Genomic DNA, 22,626 nt, shown 5'->3' with positions numbered 1-22,626 from the left:
TTAAAAAAAGAAAGAAAAAGGAAGAAAAGAAAAGAAAACAGAAAGTACTGAATACAAGAAATAACATCCATACAGTACTAATATGTAGGCTAAACAACATTTGACTTACACTTTCTTAATCTCACGACTTTTCGAAGTTTAATAATTACAACCCATTTTTGATACACCTATGGTATTATCAAAATACAAAGAGAAATCTCGTATGCGCATCATTTTATGATATCAGCATGGAAATATGAAAGAACAATATATATTTTATCTATATAGTATCAGGATCGTGAAAAAATCACATACACAATATCAAGTTACAAAGGACGGACATTCAAAAAAAAAAAAAAAATTAAATTTTACACAATTATTTATAATTGTGTTCAGAATATACCACTTAGCCTCTCTGAATCTATTGCTTTAGTCAACGACACATGAGAGATTATGCCAAAAAGTAGTCATTATAAACAAAATTAAAACCAAAATATTGCACATATATAATACTAACTTACTATAATACATTAGAGCAGTATTGCAAGGAAAAAATATGAGTGAAAGTTGACGTCAAAATAAAAGCATTCATAAGCAGCGCTTTGTCTAATTAATCCACGTTTTTCACTAAGTTTTATAACTTGATATATCGCTGACACTGATATTCTTGTATAAGGTAGCTATTATGATGTCTGGAATTCTCACGGTATTGTTTCTCTGAGTACACAGTTTGGAGGACATGTTTATCATGTGCTGGATTGGAAGAATATATACTGTTCTCAAATGGACCTGTGGAATGAGTACGTTACTTGGATTTTGGTATACAAGGAGCTTAGATGTCTGATGTATATGGTGCGAAAATTCCAAAAAGAGGGGTGCCACTGCCTCAGCTATCTTCGATACTCACACGTTGAACAGAATCCAAAGAAAATTGAATTTCAAGCCAGTGTGTTTAGAACTGTATCTGACACATACGGAACACTAGAGGGGGACAAGAAGCGAGTGCCCCCGGGCATGTTATATTGTAATGAAGGTCAAGTCATATAAAACTATTATTTTCAGTATATATACGTATATGAAAACTGGTATCATCACTGCGAAGAGTGTTTTGTATTAAGGTAACAATATATTGTTCATCTATGATTCCAGATTTCTTAGCTATTCTACTAAAATTAGTACACTAAACATTATTGTCCACTGCATCTATTGGACTGGATTATTGCGCTTAATAATATGACTGGATTATAATTGGATATATATACTGTATATGAAAGGAACTAAAATCTCTACACTGTGCTTAACAGTTAATGTAGAGATTTTAGTTCCTTTCATATACAGTATGTATATCCAATTATAATCCAGTCATATTATTATTTATTCTGAATATTTGACATGTAAGTTAAGTTGCCAAAGTGTACACTAATATTTCATATTCTATGACGTAACAGGATGATGCAAAATTTGATTTAACTTTTCTCATTCAGCATTCCATATTCTCCAATGAAAGAAATAAATTTCATGGAGAAATTACTATGCTTGACACAAAAGATCGAAGTATTCACTCATTTTCTTTCTAACACATCATTCGTTCTTTCTTTAGACACTTCTCTTCCTCTGGAAGACTGTATTATGTATGACAAAAATTGAATGGTATAAACACCTAGTCTAAAGATTGACTTCAGCATCTTGAAAGAAGAAAAACATGGAAAACTCGAATTCCTTTTCTGCGGTAGATAATATGTATTTATTAATATATAGAAATACAGCTGTAAAATATGAGAAAAAATTTTGAAAGTAGATCACGGATTATGTTTAAGATATCACCTCAATATTTACATAATGGAAGATCAGTACAAAATTGATTCCGGGATTCAAACTTAAATCCTCTCAATTGAGAAGCAAGAACGCTGACTGGTCATTTAAGCCTGGTCTGTCATTCGGTTTCTGGTGAAAATTTTGCTTTACTGGACTCGATTGACATCTAGAGAAAACATATTGTCTGTAGATGGAGAAGAAAGAAAAAGAAAACTCAAAACTACAAGATGTTAACTCAATACTGCCCATTCAAACTTTGGAACTTCATATAATTTAAACAAGAATAAAATTCAACCAAACAAACAGTTATTACCTAAGATTACCTAAATTAACATGAAGTAAACGTTTAATTTAAACTTACAAAGAACAAAATAATGCATTAGAAGTAGCCCTTAACCACTGCTGTTTCATTATTTATTTTTTTTAAGCAAACAATGAGTCTTCAAGAGAAAAAGTGTGTGTCTAAATGAGTCTTTATCTACGAATAGAGAATAATATTCATAGTATTAACCTTCAGATTTGATACACCGATAAGAAATTTGATTTTTTTTTTTTTTTAAGATTAGGATACATATATATTTGTATGAATATTATTTAGTACATTAGCTGTGTAGGCTGTTCAAACATTCTTTTTTTTTTTTTTTCGCTTGTTTGTGTAAATATACGTAAGTCAATTTACTTCAATGATCACAATTATGGCACTTTTTTACACGTAAATAACACTACAAACAGAATTCTATATTACTACAATGAACTAATTCCTTGTTTTAAATAATTACATGTCAATTCCTTTTGTGAATTTTTCCTTCCTAATTGGATTAGATAGATTTTCGCGTAAGAAATGGACACTAACTTTTATGAAAATATGAACAGATTCTACAAAGAAGCTCAGATTCTAATATTTCAGAAATATGACACACGAAAGCATAAATAATGAAATTTTATTACATAATTACCCGTTTTCTCTGTCCGAAGGCATGTAAACATATCCATGAAATAATATTAATGAAAAGTTAATAAACCGAGACGGTGGTACATCACTTTCTGATAGTGGCGGTTCTTGAAAGAAGTCATATAGTTAGAGGAAATCTTAACTAATATCCTAATGTAAAACATTAGGCAAGTTTTCTTTCCTTAGCAACAAAATTGCAATTTTTACCGCGATATGACTTCCCTTAAAAGCCGCCACTGCTTTCTGATTATATTATTCCTAAAAATAGGATGGGAAAGTCACATCATATCATACTCTATACAATGGAGGTCACTATTTATATTTCGAACTAAGCCAATCTGGTATGTAAAGCATATATACGTTAGTGCGTTATTTGTTTGTTTAGATTGTTTAATCATTATTATGTAATTCACATCGAATTTTCATGTAATTCAGTATTACTGTCAAGAGCACTAATTTACACCTGCATATACTCACAAAATTTTCGTAATTCTTATTTCTTAATCTCGAAACACATTCTATTCTAATATAACTAATGAAAAACTGTTTATCAGCAAAAATATGTCATCATCACCGTGGTAAAACAAAAGGGAGTGATGTAACACTATCTCAATCTATTCAAAAACAAACGCTTCAAGATTCAAAATTTTATACGCTTATATTGACAACATGACTGAATGTAAATACTGTATATTATTTTGAAAATGATATCGCAAAGTTTCAAGAAAATTCAGTGGCACCTCTTGAGAGAGGTCACATGGGTAGAAATCAAGCTTTTATCACTACAAGCAAATTCTTTCTTGCATACATCATTTAAGATAGTAGGTAGTCCCTCAGCTTGTAGAAATAAAAGATTAATTTTTACCGATGTAATTTCCCTCAAGAGACAACACAGGAAAATTTAACAACAATACAGAAACAGAACACAACAAGATAAGGGAGAAAATGTAAATTGTAGCAACCCTAACATGACACAGCACTGTATACATTCCCTATCAACAATCTTCTTTCTTCTTCCTGACTTTACCTTCAGTCTGAATGGTTCTCGAGAGGAGATCAACACAATCTGCTAAGGACGGAGCACTTTGGTCATGACTATAGTCCTTTCCTGCCACACGGGACAAGGTCAAAATGTACGAACAAGCTATCCTTAAAATTGATAATTTTGAAAGTTTCTGATTGTGCGAATAGGAAGGAATCGCTTGACGAAGAGTTTCGAAAGCTGCACTAATAGTATGGACTCTAGTTCTTTCTCTAGCGTTAGCTTCAATTCGCCTTTCTCGAGTCATATTTTTATAATTTCTTTGTTTTTGTTTTAAACACGCACTATTACTGTTAGATGCACTTCCAGGGATGCAATTGGGTGATGTACTAGATGCCGTGCTAGTAGCAGCAGTTGGTACAGAGAGGCGTGATGCAGACGGATTACTGGGAGAATTTAGTTGGTGAAGTGGGTGATACTTCACTTCTTGTTCTTCACAGGGAGCCGGTCTAAGGCAATACTGTTCTACAGGGGAGGAAGTTGTAGTTGATGTAGTATCTCGTGTCGAACACCTAGTTGCAGGAACTGGACGAGTCGACCAAACTGTAGTTGTGGATGCACTTGGTGAAGAACCACTCAACAATGACTCAACACTAAACTTACTATTTTGTTGCGCTGAAGTCGTTGAATGTGGGCGTACATGTTCTTCGGCACTTGTTATAGCACCAGACATTTCGACAGAAGCTCTACCACGCGAACTGGGTCTCAATACACTTTCTCTCACACGTTCATCACTGTTGGAAGTCCACTTTTCGTCTACAGAATCTAAAGAAGGTCTCTCACATTTTAGCACCAAAGACAAGGGTTGTTCTTCATTGTATTTTGGCCGTAATACTTCAAAATTACTTGAAGCAGGAGTAGAACATTTAACACGATCACTAGTAAGGTAGGTTCTAGGAGAAACTGAAGAGGAAGAAGTTACGACTAGCTGAGGAGTGTGGGATGGAACTACCACATCACTTGATGCCACTATTATAGGGGGAGCGCGGAAGGGATCATGGATCAGTAAACCAGGATGTTCCACAAACATTGTCGGACCTCGAATTGATGGCAGAGGGCTACTAATGCTTACAGCTGCAGCTGAACCTTGACTCCATGGTCTAAAAGGGCTTGGGTTCGAAGTCCGACTACAAGAAGCTGGACTTACCGGTGGATGAATTACTGTATTTACTATAGATTCATCCTCAGATTCTATCTTCGAACGTTTTGAAGGAGGTACGGGAGTTACTGAACCTGATGGTCGCTTTTCGTTAGCCACTTTTCGCGGTTCTGCTAGTTTTCGCTTGTTCTTTTTGGCGAGCGCTATAGGCATCACCTTCACCTCCACACTGTCCTCACTTGTATCTGTCGGAGAGTGTTCATCTTCGGAACAACAATCCTCCTCTCGAATAACCGCCGCCATATTGTCATCTGAAACAAACAGATACAGTAATTAATATTGTATTCAAATACTGGAACCGATACACTTAACAAATCACTATGTATATAAGACTTGTTTTAACACGTATACATAGATCGCTCAAATATAGGTGATTTATTGTTGTATGAATCATATAAGTACATATTTATGAAATACAGTTTCAATAATTCAATTTCGAATTAAATTAAGCTATTAAAACCAATTTATTGAGTTGCTTGATAACAAACATTCGCGGACATAAAATTAGGGCCTTTTTTCAAACACTGGTTTCGATAGTTCAACAGCGGGACTATAAATTTAGACATATAGAGAGAAAAGTAGAAAGAAGAGCACATATTTCGTCATTGAATATATTTAGTTGATTTCCAGTGCGGTCAGAGTAGTGGTTTCCTATAACTAAACCCATACAAATACCCAGATTATGTGGCAAAAGCAATGTTTGGATATTTATTGTTGGAAGTGCGAATAGAAGTCTCTCAGCCATGGACGTTGTTCGTTCTTGAACAAATCACAAAACCAGCTTCGCAGTTGGGTGAATAAAAATTTTGACTTTTATAATGAATATTCAGGTCGGTAACTTGTTTAAATGCTGATATAACGAGACAAAGGCTATATTTTTCACTGAAGAGAGTCTTATTTATCGTCTACATACACACAACATCACATTATAGAGCACCGAAGTTCTCACCAAATCCCAACAGCACAGAAAGTACAATAGGGGTCAACAGTGATGCTAGCGAACTGCCAATGTTGGCTTACGTTCTGACAAGTGAGTGGCTGCTTCACGAGCATTTCCCAACCAAATCCATTAAGAAAGAAGTGCAATTTCAATTGGAGTGCAAAAGATCCCAACTGTTGAGATAAATGCAGGTAAATTGATGGTTGATCAAGACCAGGGGAGCACCCACGGAGGGAGTCTACCGGTCCGGAACCTCCAAAACTTCGTAACTTGTTTTACTGTTTGTATTTTGTCTGCACCAGAGGCGCACTGACGAGTCCTAACGGCCAAGCCCCTGTCCAATCTAAGTAACTCGACAGGCAATTATAAAGTTTTAAATAAAATTCTACTGTACATGCTTTAGCAGAGAAATGATTGATGTGGCCTAAAGATCTGATTTTACACTACATTTGTATTCTTCTTATAAAAACAATTCAGATCATTTCTTCTGAGTTAATAGATAGAAGTACTTAAAGTAACTTGTTTTTCGGGTTAGAATAACACCAGTTCAATACTACATAGTGCCTTGCAGTATGGGACCTCCAACTTTGGACCCCCTCCAATAAAAATTTCTAGATGCGCGCCTGGTCAAGATACACTTTAAACTACGTTGAGTGAACGTATTTTTAACTTTAACATTAAAATTACCAAATGTAAATTTCGGTGAAATACCGTAGTAGGAATAATATTGTTTCCACTCATGATCAATTGACAGTGAAACACCTGATTACTGATTAATTCCTTAGCAATCTGTAGACAAATCGTTTCACAACTAAACAAATTTGCATATCAAAAGTATTGAAATACTGGTTTCAGTAATGCAACAAAATTAAAAGTGTACTATTACTTTTTTTTGTTTGTTTTTCCTTAATTTAAGAGAAACAAGAGATCTAACATTGACTTTTGCAGAAAAGATTTGAAGAAAGGAAAAAGAGCTGCTTTTCCACTTACATCACATCCTACAGTTTATCTTTGTCTTTTATATTGGTGCCAAATTACGATCGTCTATAAAAGCGAACGGACTCCCCGCCCTGACTGCCTGCATTATACAAGAGACAGGAGGTTGTGAAGTCACTCCCAAGTTGAGTAGATGCAGGATGTGACTCAACGAGCCCACGAGCGCTAATGTACTCCGCCTTCCCCACTTTCCTTCCCGCACTCGAACTCTGTTCAAGTATTTCCCTTTGGAGGGTCTTTTCGCATGATGCCAAGGGGAAAATTAACTAGTTTCATCATCAGTGTTGTACCCGAACATATAGGCCTATATTTATTCACAGTATCACATTATGCAATTACTCTATTCCATATATCTTTTTAGCTGTATTGAAGTTTATAAAATATAGTATCGCGAAACTTGACCAAAATGGAACTTTCGGAAGGCAAAAACTTGTCCAAAGTGAATAAATTCTTAGTTTCACCGAACTCTGAAATCTGATTAAATATAAATCTTGTTCAATGCGGGGGAAAATGTTGGTTTACCATATTCCAGTTTGGAGAGTGTTTCATTTTTATCTTTAATATGTTTTAACGCAATAGTTTAATTTAATTTAATTTACTACTATAATTCTTGACATTAATTCTTGACAGAAAGACAACTAAATTGTGCATTTATTTTACAATCGTTCAGCACACAATAAAAGCTTTAAGATGAAAATGAAGCATAGAAAGTTTTGGCATTTTCATACAGAACAATCATATTTTGAGATGTATCGACCTGTTATTTGTAGTATAAATTTAACTAATTTTGTCTTGTTAATTCGATTACTTAGCTTTTTCTTCAAAACAAACAATGTAATTTTAATTTTAAATTACTTATGTATGTAGATAATGGCACAAATATGTATTTTTTCTCGCATAAGACATCTGCCACAGCATTCAGTATTAAACAGATAGCAAATATTTACCTCTTGGATCATGCAAGTTTGTTAAATTACCAATTGAATAAATCTACTACACAGATACAAGGAACGTGGCCAGAAAGAATCAGACGGGAAGTTATTATCCAAAACCACAACGACTAGGAAAACTAAACTCATTGAGAAAACAATAATGATAATTTGTGCAGTGCAAATTCGGAAAATTTTGGGAAGGTATTCTGACCAATACAGGCACGGTATTGTTTTAACACCACAACTATCAGGACCGTGATGGTTGGGTGGTAGAACGCTCACCTCTAGTGTGTGGGATATATAGTTCGATCCCAGCTGCTACCACGTAGGAATTGTGGTGGACAAACACTATGCGCATTGATCTTCACGGGAGTCTCTTTGTTTCCTCCATATCATCACCTACCTCTTCTTATCAACCTCATCCTTCTCCTTTAGCCTCGGTGCATGATCGTGGTATATTATTATTATTATTATTATTATTATTATTATTATTATTATTATTATTATTATTATTATTATTATTATTATTAAGGGCGTGCCACTTCCTCTGAATACAAATAGGATGATGCATTCAGTCAAACAATTCAATAATCATTTACGAATTAAAAATAAGAGCTTCCCCTCAGTAGAAAATAATGCTACGCCACTGACAATTATGATACCTTCTTAAATGAAGATGATACTGAAATAATAATATTTTGTTTTGTGTTTGTAATTACAAATTCTTTGCGGTAGATACATCTTGAAGACATAATTCATTCCACTCTTTGTAATAACTTACAACTATGCTTGCTGAAGGAAACATATTTTAAAACATAACTTAGAACACCAAGTGTGGACAATAGAAACTAATTTAGGAACGACTTTTTTTTTTTTAAAGGCAAATATCAAAGAAAGCACTAGGAATTTCATTTACATGACGTGAGTTGTGTCGTTGAGTGCGGAAAGTGTGCCTGTTCCACCCATAGTTGAAAAAAAAAAAAAAAAACCTTCATTGTCACGTATTATCATTAAGACACTTTACCTATCTTGTTAAACGCAACCCCATCTACAGAAATGAAAGCTACTACCGGTCAAGCGAGACAACAAATTATACCCACGTTTCCCCAACTTACCATTATTTAAAAAAAAAAAAGATTAAAAATGCACTCTGGGATTTGTATTTTTTAAAAAAAAACTTTTTCTAAGCCATTTTGAACCCCCTCCCCCAAACACACTGAACACTTGCCTTAACCATAACCAAGACCAATCGCTAACCTTGAATTACAGGTTGGATGACAAAAAGAAAGAAAGAAAGGAAGAAAGAGGAAAAAGAAAAAAAGAAAGAAAAAAGGTGCACACACGATGCCAATTATTACAGTACTACCAGGTCCACGCCGCAGTTGACGCCGTTCACGAGTTTATTCACAGAAGCCACATGTCGAGTAGTTTTTGCACTTCTTTTCCTTTTTTCCAAACAAAAGTTTAATAATGCATTTCAAGTTTATTAAAAACATGTTTTATACAGCGTTAAGCAGACGCACAAGGTTGTATTGGAAGCAAATAAACAGGTTTGTTCGTGTTTTGAGATTTAGTGGGCAAAACAAAAAAGAGTCTACAAACCACTGCTGCGTTCATTGATGACTCGTCCTACTGTTGTCATCGTTACAAGAAGTCGATTTTCTGGTTTGTATTTTATAATTGTCAAACTTTTTGAAAAAAAACTAAAAGCTCTCTATAGGAGGTATTTTTTCCCTCTGTCTCTCTCTCTTGTTTCCCCATAGTAAGCTCAATGAGCTATCTGTTTTACATTTCTAAGCCTCTATGTATTGTGAAATTACTCTCTTTATCTTAGGCACGTCAGATCAGAAGCCGCTGCACAAGTAGGGAGTCTACTTCAACGCATTTATAACGAGGCCGTATGTTATTCCTTGCAACATCAATATTTTGGACCTCACATACAGGTCTTTACTAGGAATATGATGCATCATTTACAAGTTCCAGTGGAACCAAGAATGTACAACTTTAACAACTTGAGCACCTGTTCACTTTCAGTAAACACAAAGAGGAATGCAGGATATGCTCATAATGACTGCATATTCTTGAGAAATCATGGGTTTCATCATAGGAATTCTGCCATCTCTAGCACTTTATTATCCACAAAAGCGAAGCTTCCATGCACTCTAACCCTCCTCTATTTTTCGTAAGAATTGGTTTTAGTCGTTTCGGTTTTCTCTGGAAACATACCTAATTACAGTTTTAATTTTATCGAAATGCATTTCTATTTTTCTTCCCGAAAAGAAAACCGAATTTAAACATTTATTTAGGTTCTGGGACCGGAATCCAAAACATTTTCGGTTCTGTTTCCATTATAACAACTTTACTTTTAACCATTAAAGATGGAAGGAAAGTTGTTAGCTTTCTCTCGTTAGAACTGTAAAATTCAAAAGCACACAAATTAAGAATCACTACTATTGCTATAGCAATCTTCAACTTTTTCTTTTTTCTTGTCTTTCTTTCTTTTTTTACAAGTAGCAGCAATAGTAGTAACTGTATACTAATGGTACGCACCTAGTTCGATGAAGCCACACACACACACACACACACACACTAACATACTACATATGTATGCATAAATTGGTCATTGCACTGCACGAGAGAGAGAATGAGAGGTACGGGACGAGTGCGCGTCGAAAAGTTAATTGGTAACAAAGGGAGGTCGGGGCATCCTGCTGCAATGAGCGAAACTAATCGATGGATACAGCAACTGAACTGGACTGCCCATTCCAATATGACAACCACCACCCAACATACGATGAATATGCACGTATGCATTTTTTTTTTTTTTTTTGTAGAAAAAAAATCAGAATACATAAACGCCATACGGATGTTTACGTTGAAGGGGGAAGAGTGATAGTTCCAAAAACAACAAATGTTGCTCTCTGTTTCATGTACTGTAATCAATAATTCTGATCCATGTTCCCTACCCAATATTTTTTTTTACAATGTAAAGTCTCTTTTCTCCGATTTTTCCATGTCTCAAACACGTACTGTATATACCAGCGAATCCCAATCTTAGCAGAGGGGGTCAATAAAAGCACAGGCAGTGGGACATGAACTAATTGAAAGATTAGGTCGTATACGAAAACGAAAAGATTACAGTATAAGGTTATATCGCCATTCGAAATCGAAAACGAAATCACACGTAATAAAAGAAAGGCCAAGGGAAAGAGAGTACACAAAGTGCATTTACAATCTGAGGAAGATAGAACAAGAAAGAAGAAAAAGCAAAAACGTGAATAGCATATTGGCATGTGAAAATATTTAATGCATCAAAGATTTAAAGATATTTGCCTGTTTTTAATCACTGTGTCTTAAATCAGGCTTCATCAGAATTTATTTAAAATTCTAGTTGCCTACATTTAACACCTTTATTATTATTATTACTATTATTATTATTATTATTATTATTATAGTAGTAGTAGTAGTAGTGGTGGTGGTGGTGGTAGAATAGAATACTTTATTAGTCATTAGACAACATAGTTGCCATAGACTCTGTCAAAAATAGTATTTAAATTGTAAAAAAATATTGCAGTGTAAAAAAGTAACTATTACCCTTACTTTATTACTAATGGACAGTTAATAACTAATTAAAACTATTACTAACAGTTAAACTATAATTCTTAACCAATACAATTTGCAATTTATACTTCAAATTTACATTAATGGCGCTACTGCACAACAATAAGCAAAAGCTCATTATTACCATTATTATAGGATTAAGTCCATTATTACATCTCTCAAATTCAGGTGAAGTTCCGTAGTAGCAGTAGCAACAGCACTAGTAGTAGTAGCAATGACAGGTTTGGTTGCATATTACTACTGTACAATGTTTTGAATCCTTTAAGGAGGTATGCTGTCTACGAAATTTTACCCTCCAATTTTTACAAGTTGACGTTTTGACGTTTACATTTTATAGATTACAAATGCATTCCTCATATTCCATAATACTATATATAGTTGTTGTTGTTGTTTCACTACCAACTATTCCAATCTTCATGCCATATTTATGCAATTATTCAAATACTTCCTCATACAAGCAAGGACAGTTAGTGACTTCTATTATTAGTACTGTTACCAACGAGACGAGAAATAAAGTATTCTCGTCAAATCTCGTAAATTTTTGTCGAATTCTCATCTCGCCTCGATTCTCAGATAGTTATTCCCCATCTTGTCTCGTTCTGCAAATTTCTGTGCAAAAATTTATGCCCTGGTTTTCTTGTTGTTAATTTAATCTAAAAGTTAATATAATCCTTCCGCATCATGAGAGGTCCACAAAGAGTGTGATAGAACATCATTTAATTCATATTTATATTTGAATTACATTGTGTAATGACTTAAGCATCTTTAAACATTTGATAAATGCTCTTCATTGTGTTCGTACAATTACTTGTTATTTATTTATAGTTTTTACATATGAATTATGTATCATGAAAAAAGTGTTTCTGAGATCTAAGACTTGGGTGAACTAGTGTTGCCCATATGAGACTCGGAGAAATTTATCATCTCGTCTTGAATTTCAAAATGCATTTCTCGCAATGTTTGCAACACTAATTATTAGGCTTAGTGTGGCGCACAAACATTTTATTATGACGACGTACCTTTCTCGTTCATTATTAGGATACAAAGCTGTAACAAACGATTTACGGAGTAACTGTATTTCACAAATACATACGAAGCTCTGAATGAAACGTAACAAGAAATTAGGTTTTATTACTCTTTTGAATGTTTGTCATACGGCACACACCTATGTCACCTACTTTGACCCATGTACGTTATAACATGACCCGTTGGTAGTCATTAATGCTCTTCGTGAGCTCATTCAATGTTACTACTAATAGGGGTACGTAAACAATGTGCTGAACGTGCCCTCAGCGGAGAAAAAATCATCAACTGTTACATTTGGGACACACCACCCAAACCAATGAACTGTAGCAACGTGTAAGTACTATCCATTTCTAAACCACCAAAATCCTTTCTGCTGCAAAATCATCACCTTGCAAACACTGAGTGCCAATTGGTTGGTAACAATTAATTCTGCATACACAAATATGAAAATTTGATATGCACTTTCGTTACGTGATTATTAAACGAATGTAATTCACAAGTTTTGCAATTATACCATTTAAAATTTAATTAATAATTTGTAATAAAACAAATAACCTTGAATGTATTTAGCTTGAGACTAAATAGATGCAAATTCCTCGTGATTTTATTATTACAACGCAACGGTTCAATTAGGTTACTTTTCTGTTTGTTTGTTAGAATCAAATCTGAACTTAAATTTCGCACACTTTCATATTAACTAAGAGCTCTGAAGTTTTGTACAAACACGCAAACAAACTGACAATACAATATTTTCACATGATATTCGCTGTAGTTTATCTTCTTACTATAAAATTAAGAATAATGGAGTAATTAAGAATTATCAAACTCCTGTTGCTTATACAACACGAACTCAAAGATGTTTGGTTGGTTGCAGACAACTAGGCGTTCTCATCACAATATCAACAAGTTTTTCTCTCGTAATAAATGAAAACTACTGTTACCTTTAACCATCCAATTAAATAAATTGAATGACGGTTAAATTTAAAATAATAAAAATACTATTAATATTATTACTACTACTACTACTACTACTAATACTAATACTAATAATAATAATAATAAAAATAAGAAGAAGAAGAAACTTCTATAAACAATGCTGTTATAAAATTAAAAAGGGATATTTTCTACTTTTGTTTAGGGGTACGCATGAGACAAGATTTGTGGCTGTCTCGTCTCGAAAATGTGCTGTAAAAGTGATGTCTCGACTCGAAAAATGTATATTTCTCTATTGGAAGAGTCGTGTCTCGACTCGAATTTTGTCAGGAAAATCCTGTCTTGACTCGTCTCGTGCGCATCCCTATTTTTGTTGGATTAAGTAAAACGAAGAGATGGATCGCGCACAGGCGATCCACTTTCCTAAAAGGTTTAGCTCTGAATCTTAGGAAGAGTGTCCAATGCTTTAAGTCTGAGTAGTGAGTTCTATTTCTACATCTTACTCCATAAAATATATTTTTTGCTGTATGTTTCTAACTTTATTTGTTAACACAGCAATAAAATTGAATTACCCTAGTACAATAATTATTTTATCCATTCTCGTGCATTTTATATTTGCTTAATATCAAAATTTTTCTTTGAAAATTACACATTCGAACTTACCACAATGATATATTCAAGAACAAGAAAAAGTTCTATAACTGAATAAAATTTATTGTACTAAATAAAGTATTTTGATTTTTTCATAGCGAACTCTAGTCTCACCTAGTTTTTCTGGAGTAGGAGTGGGCAGCGGAATGGGAATTTGGGGGTATTATGCGCAGCTGTACCGAAACGTTATAGTACAACGATGATATATATCTATGAGCGTCTGTAACAGTACTTTAGCAACCACGAATCAGGCAACAAAAAAATAGGTAAATTCATTCTTGTGGTTTAATTTCAACGCAGGAGTTTCAACAATGCATTGTTACTAGAAGCTAATACAGTACTAAAAAGCTATCTTTAAATACAGATTATAGGTCCTATGTAACTTCCTCTGAACCTTCGTTGTATCATTCACTTGTTATGTTTCTAGTATAAAATAACTTTTCTACCTGTATTCCGAACGGTATTACTAAACAAATATACTTGTTTCATTATACGCAAAATGAACCCAAATTAGTGTTCGGCACAAGACGAGAAATGTCGCGTCTCGAAAACGAGGAATATACATTTTTTTTAAATTTTGAGACGAGACGAAAAACACGGCGATTCTCGTCTCATTTTCCAAATCAGAAATATTATGAGTTTTGTGAGAAATACTGTTTCACTCAAACCTTAGATCTCAAACACCGTTTCAGTGTTATAATTCATAGTATAAACATTATAAGTTGATAAAGCAATTGTACGATCGTAATGAATAGCATTTATCAACGTTTAAGTATACATAAGTTTTTATACAATACACTCTAATAATAAATAAGGTTAAAATGTTGTCATATCAGCCCTTCGTGGATCGCTTGTGACACGGAAGAAGTCTAATAGCGTCTAGATAGCAAATCAGAGTATACATTTTGTATATAAATTTACAAAAGAAGACAGAAAAATCCAGATGAGAAGAGATTCTTCTAGAATCGAGACGAGACTTCTACAAAATTTACGAGACGAGAAAACCTCATTTCTTATCTCGTCTCGTCTCTGGACAACACTAACATAAACGTAAACAACATTGATAATGCATCGTCTAAAAACCTTACAACTCTGTGATGTTTGTTGTCAAGTTCAATATTCCTATAAGCAGCTCATAACAAACCTCAGAACGCGACTTTCGTGCATTCAGAAAATCAAGATTAATTGAAACAGATTGTGTTACTACCATCGTTAATTGGGAGCATGGGTTCACGGGATTAATCACCAAGGCTTCATAATCGCTCTCCTTTCGTTGCAATGCATAAGGGAAAAGTAATCAAATACAGTGAGTCACATTGTATAACCCTAGCTTTTTAAATGAAAAATAATAAATTAAAAAAGGTAAGGTTCAGCCACATCATGTAAATATTTTCAATCGTTAACAATGTTTCGAAAATATTTATTAAGTATTCTAAATATATAGCGTAATTTAAATCTTATTTTATGGGGGAGACGGATGAGAGCAGTCTTTTTTCTTTAATTTTTCACTATAAAGATACCACAGTTAGATTAATTTAGTAAAGAGCACTTACTTCTTGTGCAAGTGATCCCTGGTTCGACCCCAGACCATACGAGGTTGTGGTGAAGTGTTAGCTGATTTTCTCGGGTTTTCCCGTTTCCTCCTACTTTATTATTCCACCATTTATTTCATAATCATTGACTTTGATTAATCATTTGTCTCCTTTAGGCTCCAGAGCATAATCGTATGGTGTAAAAATAGAAATTTCATGTTATTTTATGTTCCAAATAAACATAGATACCGAAAACTAAGTTGCTTTATATGTGAAAGATGCTAAATTGTTCCATAAAAACAAATGCAGTCTGTAATAATCTGCTAAGTATTCTCTCTATAACTCTGTATCTCATAATCAATGTAATTAATTATAATTACACTATCTATCGTAGATGCATACTTCACATCATGTCTGTATACTGTTATTAATTTCAGGCCGTGATGGCTCAGTGGTAAAGCGTTTACCTCTGGTGCATGGGGGTCCTTGGTTTGATCCCAACTCGCGCCAAATGAACTTTGTGGTGGACAAACACTGTGTGGATGGGTTCTCTCGTTTCCTTCTACTTTCTTCATTCCATCATTTCCTTAATTTTTCATTATCACCGTCTCCTTTAGCCTAGTCAGCATAATCGTGGAACGTAAAACTTCAGTATTTCATTTCATTTTTGTAATTAACGTTTTCCCAATTTGATTATTTACATATATGATTTTGTGTTTTGTATCCTGTACTGTTTAAACGCAAATGGCCAAAAGACCTACGATTATTCCTTGTATCGTGTACATTAGAACGAATCGGACACACTTATGTTATCTTCAGTATTCTTACTATGTCATTCTGTTACGATTAACTAACAAGACAACAGCATATTCTTTCATTTACAAATGACATAAGAATGTTACATCGTTTGTAGTGGAACGAAAGGACGTAAAACTTGACACGGAAAGTGTTACTTCTTATCTGTAACAGTCCCATTTTCTCTCTCTCTCTCTCTCTCTCTCCCACTTACGTGTATACTGCTTTATCGCCCAAACAGGAGTTAAACTTTATTGGTTAAAAGAAGAGGAGAGGAAAAGAACAAGGTGCGGTGACAACAGGTGTTATATTTTTCCAAATACCACTTGTGGCCGTTGTTTATTTAATGTCTTTATTATAGCTGATGGCGGCCAAAGGAACCGCCTTTTGTCTTCCCCCTCCCCACACGTAGTAAACCAGGCTTCCTGATAACACTTTAATGAGTATAAAGCCTTCGTCAACTGCTTCGCTGTGCCAGGTGTTTCAAATCCTCAAGCCTTTAAAGAATTCATAAAAGAAAGGGAAGGAAAGCTGATACGATTTTTTATATATATACGAGAAGAAAAGGAAAACCTCCTTGCCTTCTCCGTTCTCATACATACACACACACATACATACAACAGACCTTTTACCCTTCTTTTGAACATAATACAGAAAAGAATGAATTCAAAATATTATCATTTTGTAAAAAGACCAACTGGAGACCCAGGTTCGATTCCTGGCGGAAGCTCGTGTGGTTCGGATTCCACGTTAATCAGTACGTCCACGTCTCATATAGCCTCGATGCTGAACGGGACGTTAAACTCAAAATCAACTCAACTCTGATAGGAACCTCCTAGGATTAAGAACCAAACATGATATGAAGTTATAATCTTCACTTCATGCTTGTTGGTGCATAAATTCTCTGCAGTATATTAACTCGATAGAAAGCCTACTGCGGGATATTAGAAACGGGTTAGAAATAGCAGAAGGGCTATATGACATCAACTTCGAGCTTCGTAAATTAACATTTAAGAAGAGACCCTATCAAAGTTTAAAACAGCTCTCCACAAGGGAGAGAAAAGTTTTAAAATGTCCATGTTGCCCACCAACCTATAGTTGAGGTGAGAAAGACGTGTTACAACTGACATTTTGTAACGTGCCTTAGTACTAAAGTATTCACCTCTGGTGCTTGGAGTCTTCGGTTAGATTCCAGTTCGCGCGAAGTTCGCTTTGCGTATTTCTCATTAGAAAATGAAATGTGTCTTTCAGTTTTACATCCCACAGTTATGCCGGCTCAGCTAAAGGAGACGGTGATGATGAGAAAAGAATGCAATGGTGGAATGAATAAAGTGGGAGGAAACGGAAGAACCCTGAGAAAACCCACGGACACGGTGTTTATCCATCATGAAGTCCACTTGGAGCGAGCTGGAATCGAACCAGGGCCCCAGCGCACCAGAGGCAAACACTCTACTATTGAGCCACCGCATATATATCTCAATAGAATTAGCCTATACAAACTCATTAAAACATAAATTAATAAGCGATTGATCCTTGTCTAATGTCAAACGAGCAAAAACATAAATCCACTAAAATAGCTAACGGACAAAGTCAGAGGATATAAAATGGAACATTCAGATATAATGTAAATTTTGAGAATAAACTAAAACTCTAATAAAATACCTTTGGAGAGAAACGTGTAATGAATACTCGAAACTAGTGTTACGGAATAGAAGCAGTAACTCAATAACGTGTTTGGGAACGTTTGTATTGTATATATTATGTTTATTAAATATAGTAGATCTGATTATTATAATATGGTCATCTGGCAACCCTCAGTTTATGAGTCGATTTTCTATAAATCTTCACGATTATAACGTAAGATAAATCAGAGAGAACAATACCGTGGCAAACAACACAAATATCGAGTCGTGGTAAACAACACGTAATCCATTTTTCATACATGTATTATTAAAACACATTTTTATCATTAAACAATAATATATCTCATACAATTTTCACAATAAATGAAAACAAACCATAATTTGAATAAATATACAGTCTTAAAAATAATGTTGAATTCAGAAACGATTTCTAAGAGGGAAGACTTGAAAATTCTCGGAGAAGGAATTGGGTTTCACTGACCTCGGTGGTTGGTGCCTTATTAATTAATATAGTAATGATTCCAGTTTCGATTCCCAGTGTTAAATTTAATTTTCGGTTTTGACAAAGCAACATTTGGAGTTACTTAAAGCAACAGTAGGAGCTACTTGAAAGTATATATTAATGTAAGGTGAACCAAAATTAGTCCCCACCGTAAATGGTTCAGCGTGTTCTGGCTACAGGCATGATTTGTACAGATTGCTAAGTGAAGAATGTGGTTCTATAGTCAATAAAATGTCAGATTGTTTTTTATAGAATATTAGTTGGTATGTGCAAAGTAACATAGGATATCTGTGTAACGAAGGCAAAATTATTCACTCCCTACTATTTGATATCCCTAATCAGGCCCGTATCCAGGGGGGTCTAGGGGGCCGGCCACCCTAAAATTTTCACGGTAGGCTTGCAAATGAACTATAATATGGTGATGAACTATAATATTTTTGGATCGCCCCCCCTAACTTCAGCCGGGCCCCTTCTACATTTTTGGGCTGGCTACCGGCCTGTCCCTAATGATAATATTCAATCCACTCTGTATTTCTTCACTCCAACTCCAAAATTTCTGGTTTCCATATACAATAAATCCTAATTTAACTAATGGCTTGGGGACTTTTCCCATTAGATGGGAATTTTTACTAAATAGGAGTTTGATATAAAATATGCACACTATATATATGAAAAAAAAATTCACTGAGATATATGAAATTTTGACACATATAACATTTTAATTTTAAAACAGTAGATCTGAATGATTCTAATTTACACTTTTAAAGGTTGTTCACTTGAAAAGACTGCAAAATTTAACGTATTTAAATAAGTATAAAAAAAAGCTCATGTGCCCCCCCCCCTATTGTATTTATGAATATACAATATTTGGCATAATTTGAATGCAATTTGTCTTAAAATTCTCATATATATATATATATATATACCTTCTGCATCTGAATGGGCCCCCCAAATTTACAGAGAAATCGGCGCACTTGATTCTAATCGCTAACACACAAGGTGTTTGGCGAAAGCTATTCAAGAAATTATGGAACTACCGTAAATTAGTATACCAAACTTTAGAGAACAAGGCCAAGGAATCAAAAATTATTTTTAACTAATTTTTTCACGTTAAATATAAATGAATAGTGAAATATTTTTTCCCCATACATATTTGTATGTTAGTGTGTGAAACTGGCAGATGATATCTTCGCTTTTACCGATTTCACAATCTGCCCCTTCTCTCCCCTCCCCTCTCCTATATCAGCTAGGTTCTGATGATGGCTTTGTTTGACGTTCTTTGTTTACTCTATACGACAGCTGGTATTTTCTCCATTGTCTTATCGCGGAACACAGAATATATCTACGTATATTGTACGCTTCTACTGCAGTCATTGGTACATCTGCACTGAAAAGAGCGATAAAGAAAAAAAAAAAAAAATAAGCTTTAAACCCTGCAACTAATGGCGGGAAATATGAATCAGTAGTACCAACTTATACGTTTGACATTACATTTTTACAGCAGCATAAATGTTGTGGCATTACTGTTAGGTCACCTGTCGCAACCAGCATTAAAGAATATCTCAATTGTTACATATTTAATCTCCTGTTTGCACAATGGTTTCATTATGTTTTTGTTGTATTGGAAATATGTACGATTCTGAAAACATTGAAAGGTATTTACAACTAAATTTTAAGAAGAGTTAAATGATAAATTCAGGTTATTACGTGTCATTAACCCTTTTAGATTCCCGATTTTTAAAGGTAAATTATACACTTTCAGTCAAGCGGCAACAGCATCATCAATATTTACTGTAGAATCATGGTTTATACCTTAAAAAAAAAAAAAAAATACAATAGAGCAACCTTTCAAATGGTACCATTCACATTTCCCTATCCTGTCCCCAAGGCGGGAAATTTTGACAGAAATTGGGATTTTTCTCCGAAAATATATTTTTTTAAATTTTGAGCCTCTTTGGATCCCCCTTCCCCCTGTGTTAACGCAGAGGCATGAAAATCAACTGAAATATACTAATTGGTGTACTAAATGTGTGTAATGGCCTCTTGGTAGCATCAGAATGAAAACTATAAGGGGTATGTTTTAGTGCCAGTTTCGCTTTAGATGGTACGATGTTAAATCCATTATTGTGGGTCATCTATAACATTCATTTTTAGCGCTATAAAAATTCGTTTCTGTTTATTTTCTCCAAAACTACGCAAAATAACTCATGTATATTCAGTGTTGCCAATTTGGGGGAAAATTGTTAAATCTAGAGGATTCTGCTTGCAAGATGGACAAAAAATCATTTTTCCGATTGACGATTTTTTTAAAGGACAATCTGACAATTTTTTTTCTTACAAATCTAGCGACTGTTTTGCTGCTAACAGCCTATTCTGTAATCCGGTACTTAAATAGCACAGTGACTCAGTGGTAGAGCACCTACCTCTGATGCGTCGAACTCCTGGTTCGATTCTCGGCCAAGTAAGTTTGTGGTGGACAACATCGTATCCGAGAGTTTTCTCGGGTAGCCTACTCTCGTTTCCCCCCACTTCCTCATTGTGTCAATTCTTCTACCATCAGTCACTTGGTTTAATCATCGTCTCCCCTAGCCTAAAGGGCATAATCATTGGATGTTAAACTGAAAGTACTTTTCTTTTCTTTTTCTTTTTTTTTTTTTTTAAATTTTAATTAGCGGAAGCGATGAGGATTTGCGTAAGTATACAACTTAACCACCTCTTCACAATCTTGCTTTGCTTTATGTAACCCTTTGCCCTTTAAAGGGGAAAAATTCCGACCTTCAATAACCTTTAGTTTGTCAGAGATGCTGCTGTGAAGCACAAGTAATATAGCATTACCGTTAGCAAGGAACTTAGCTGCAGTTCAATTTAAAGTAGAGTCGGTGTTAAGAGGATAATATACTAAAGAAAACCTAAACTAGGCCTACTCATAAATCGGTGGAGTCTCGCTTCTGGTCCCCTCCCCCTCGCCTAGCAAAACATAAAATAATGCTACTGATTTAAAATACAAATAAAAAGTACACAAAACAACAGGAATGAACTTCCGAATTCAAGAACTGGTTGCCCTGTAGACAAAGACGTGACTAAAGTATATTGTATTATTATTATTATTATTATTATTATTATTATTATTATTATGATGATGATGATGATGATGATGATGATGATGATGATGATGATGATGATGATGATGATGATGATGATGATGATGATGATGATGATGATGATGATGATGATGATGATGATGATGATGATGATGATGATGATGATGATGATGATGATGATGATGATGATGATGATGATGATGATGATGATGATGATGATGATGATGATGATGATGATGATGATGATGATGATGATGATGATGATGATGATGATGATGATGATGATGATGATGATGATGATGATGATGATGATGATGATGATGATGATGATGATGATGATGATGATGATGATGATGATGATGATGATGATGATGATGATGATGATGATGATGATGATGATGATGATGATGATGATGATGATGATGATGATGATGATGATGATGATGATGATGATGATGATGATGATGATGATGATGATGATGATGATGATGATGATGATGATGATGATGATGATGATGTTGTTGTTGTTGTTGTTGTTGTTGTTGTTGTTGTTGTTGTTGTTGTTGTTGTTGTTGTTGTTGTAGAAGAAGAAGAAGAAGTTTAACAGAATCTTGTAAAACCTTTGCAATGGGAGATGGCTTTTCTTCATAAAGTTGTCAACTTTATTTACGCGTGGTAATGGGACCTGGTATGTTTCTTTATAGTGTTGCAACAACTTGTCAAACGACTAACAGAGGGCCCCAGCACGAATTTATAAAAGTCAGTCTCATTTCGGCATTTATGGGGCCCCAATACACATATATAGACAATATGATGCTCGGACCCCATTCTTCCATATTGTTGAATATATTCTTACTAGGCCACAAACAAAGGGCCCGAAACAGGACTTTATAATACTGTTAGTTTCATTCCAATAATGGGACTCCAATACTGATGGGGGCCCACCGAACTCTGTGAACGGAACAAACTACAATATATATTTAGAGAGGGCCCCGGCACGGATTCCT

At 34.5% G+C, this 22,626-nt stretch overlaps 1 protein-coding gene across 1 annotated transcript in view; it reads right to left on the bottom strand.

Moving 5' to 3' along the window:
* Nucleotides 1-1,277: 1,277 nt before the first annotated feature.
* Nucleotides 1,278-22,626, bottom strand: part of net (atonal bHLH transcription factor 8-like protein net) — an 88,792-nt gene continuing 67,443 nt past the window's right edge. The window contains exon 2 of the mRNA XM_081759718.1: nt 1,278-5,198. Coding sequence (XP_081615844.1) covers nt 3,742-5,190 — 1,449 coding nt within the window. The 5' untranslated portion in view covers nt 5,191-5,198 and the 3' untranslated portion in view covers nt 1,278-3,741. The remainder of the gene's footprint in view (nt 5,199-22,626) is intronic.

The sequence above is a fragment of the Thermobia domestica genome, chromosome 5, assembly GCF_964235325.1.
Source record: "Thermobia domestica chromosome 5, izTheDome1.hap1.1, whole genome shotgun sequence".
Taxonomy (NCBI): domain Eukaryota; kingdom Metazoa; phylum Arthropoda; class Insecta; order Zygentoma; family Lepismatidae; genus Thermobia; species Thermobia domestica.
The sequence above is the reverse complement of the archived record's forward strand: the minus strand, read 5'-3'. Positions and strand labels throughout refer to the sequence as shown.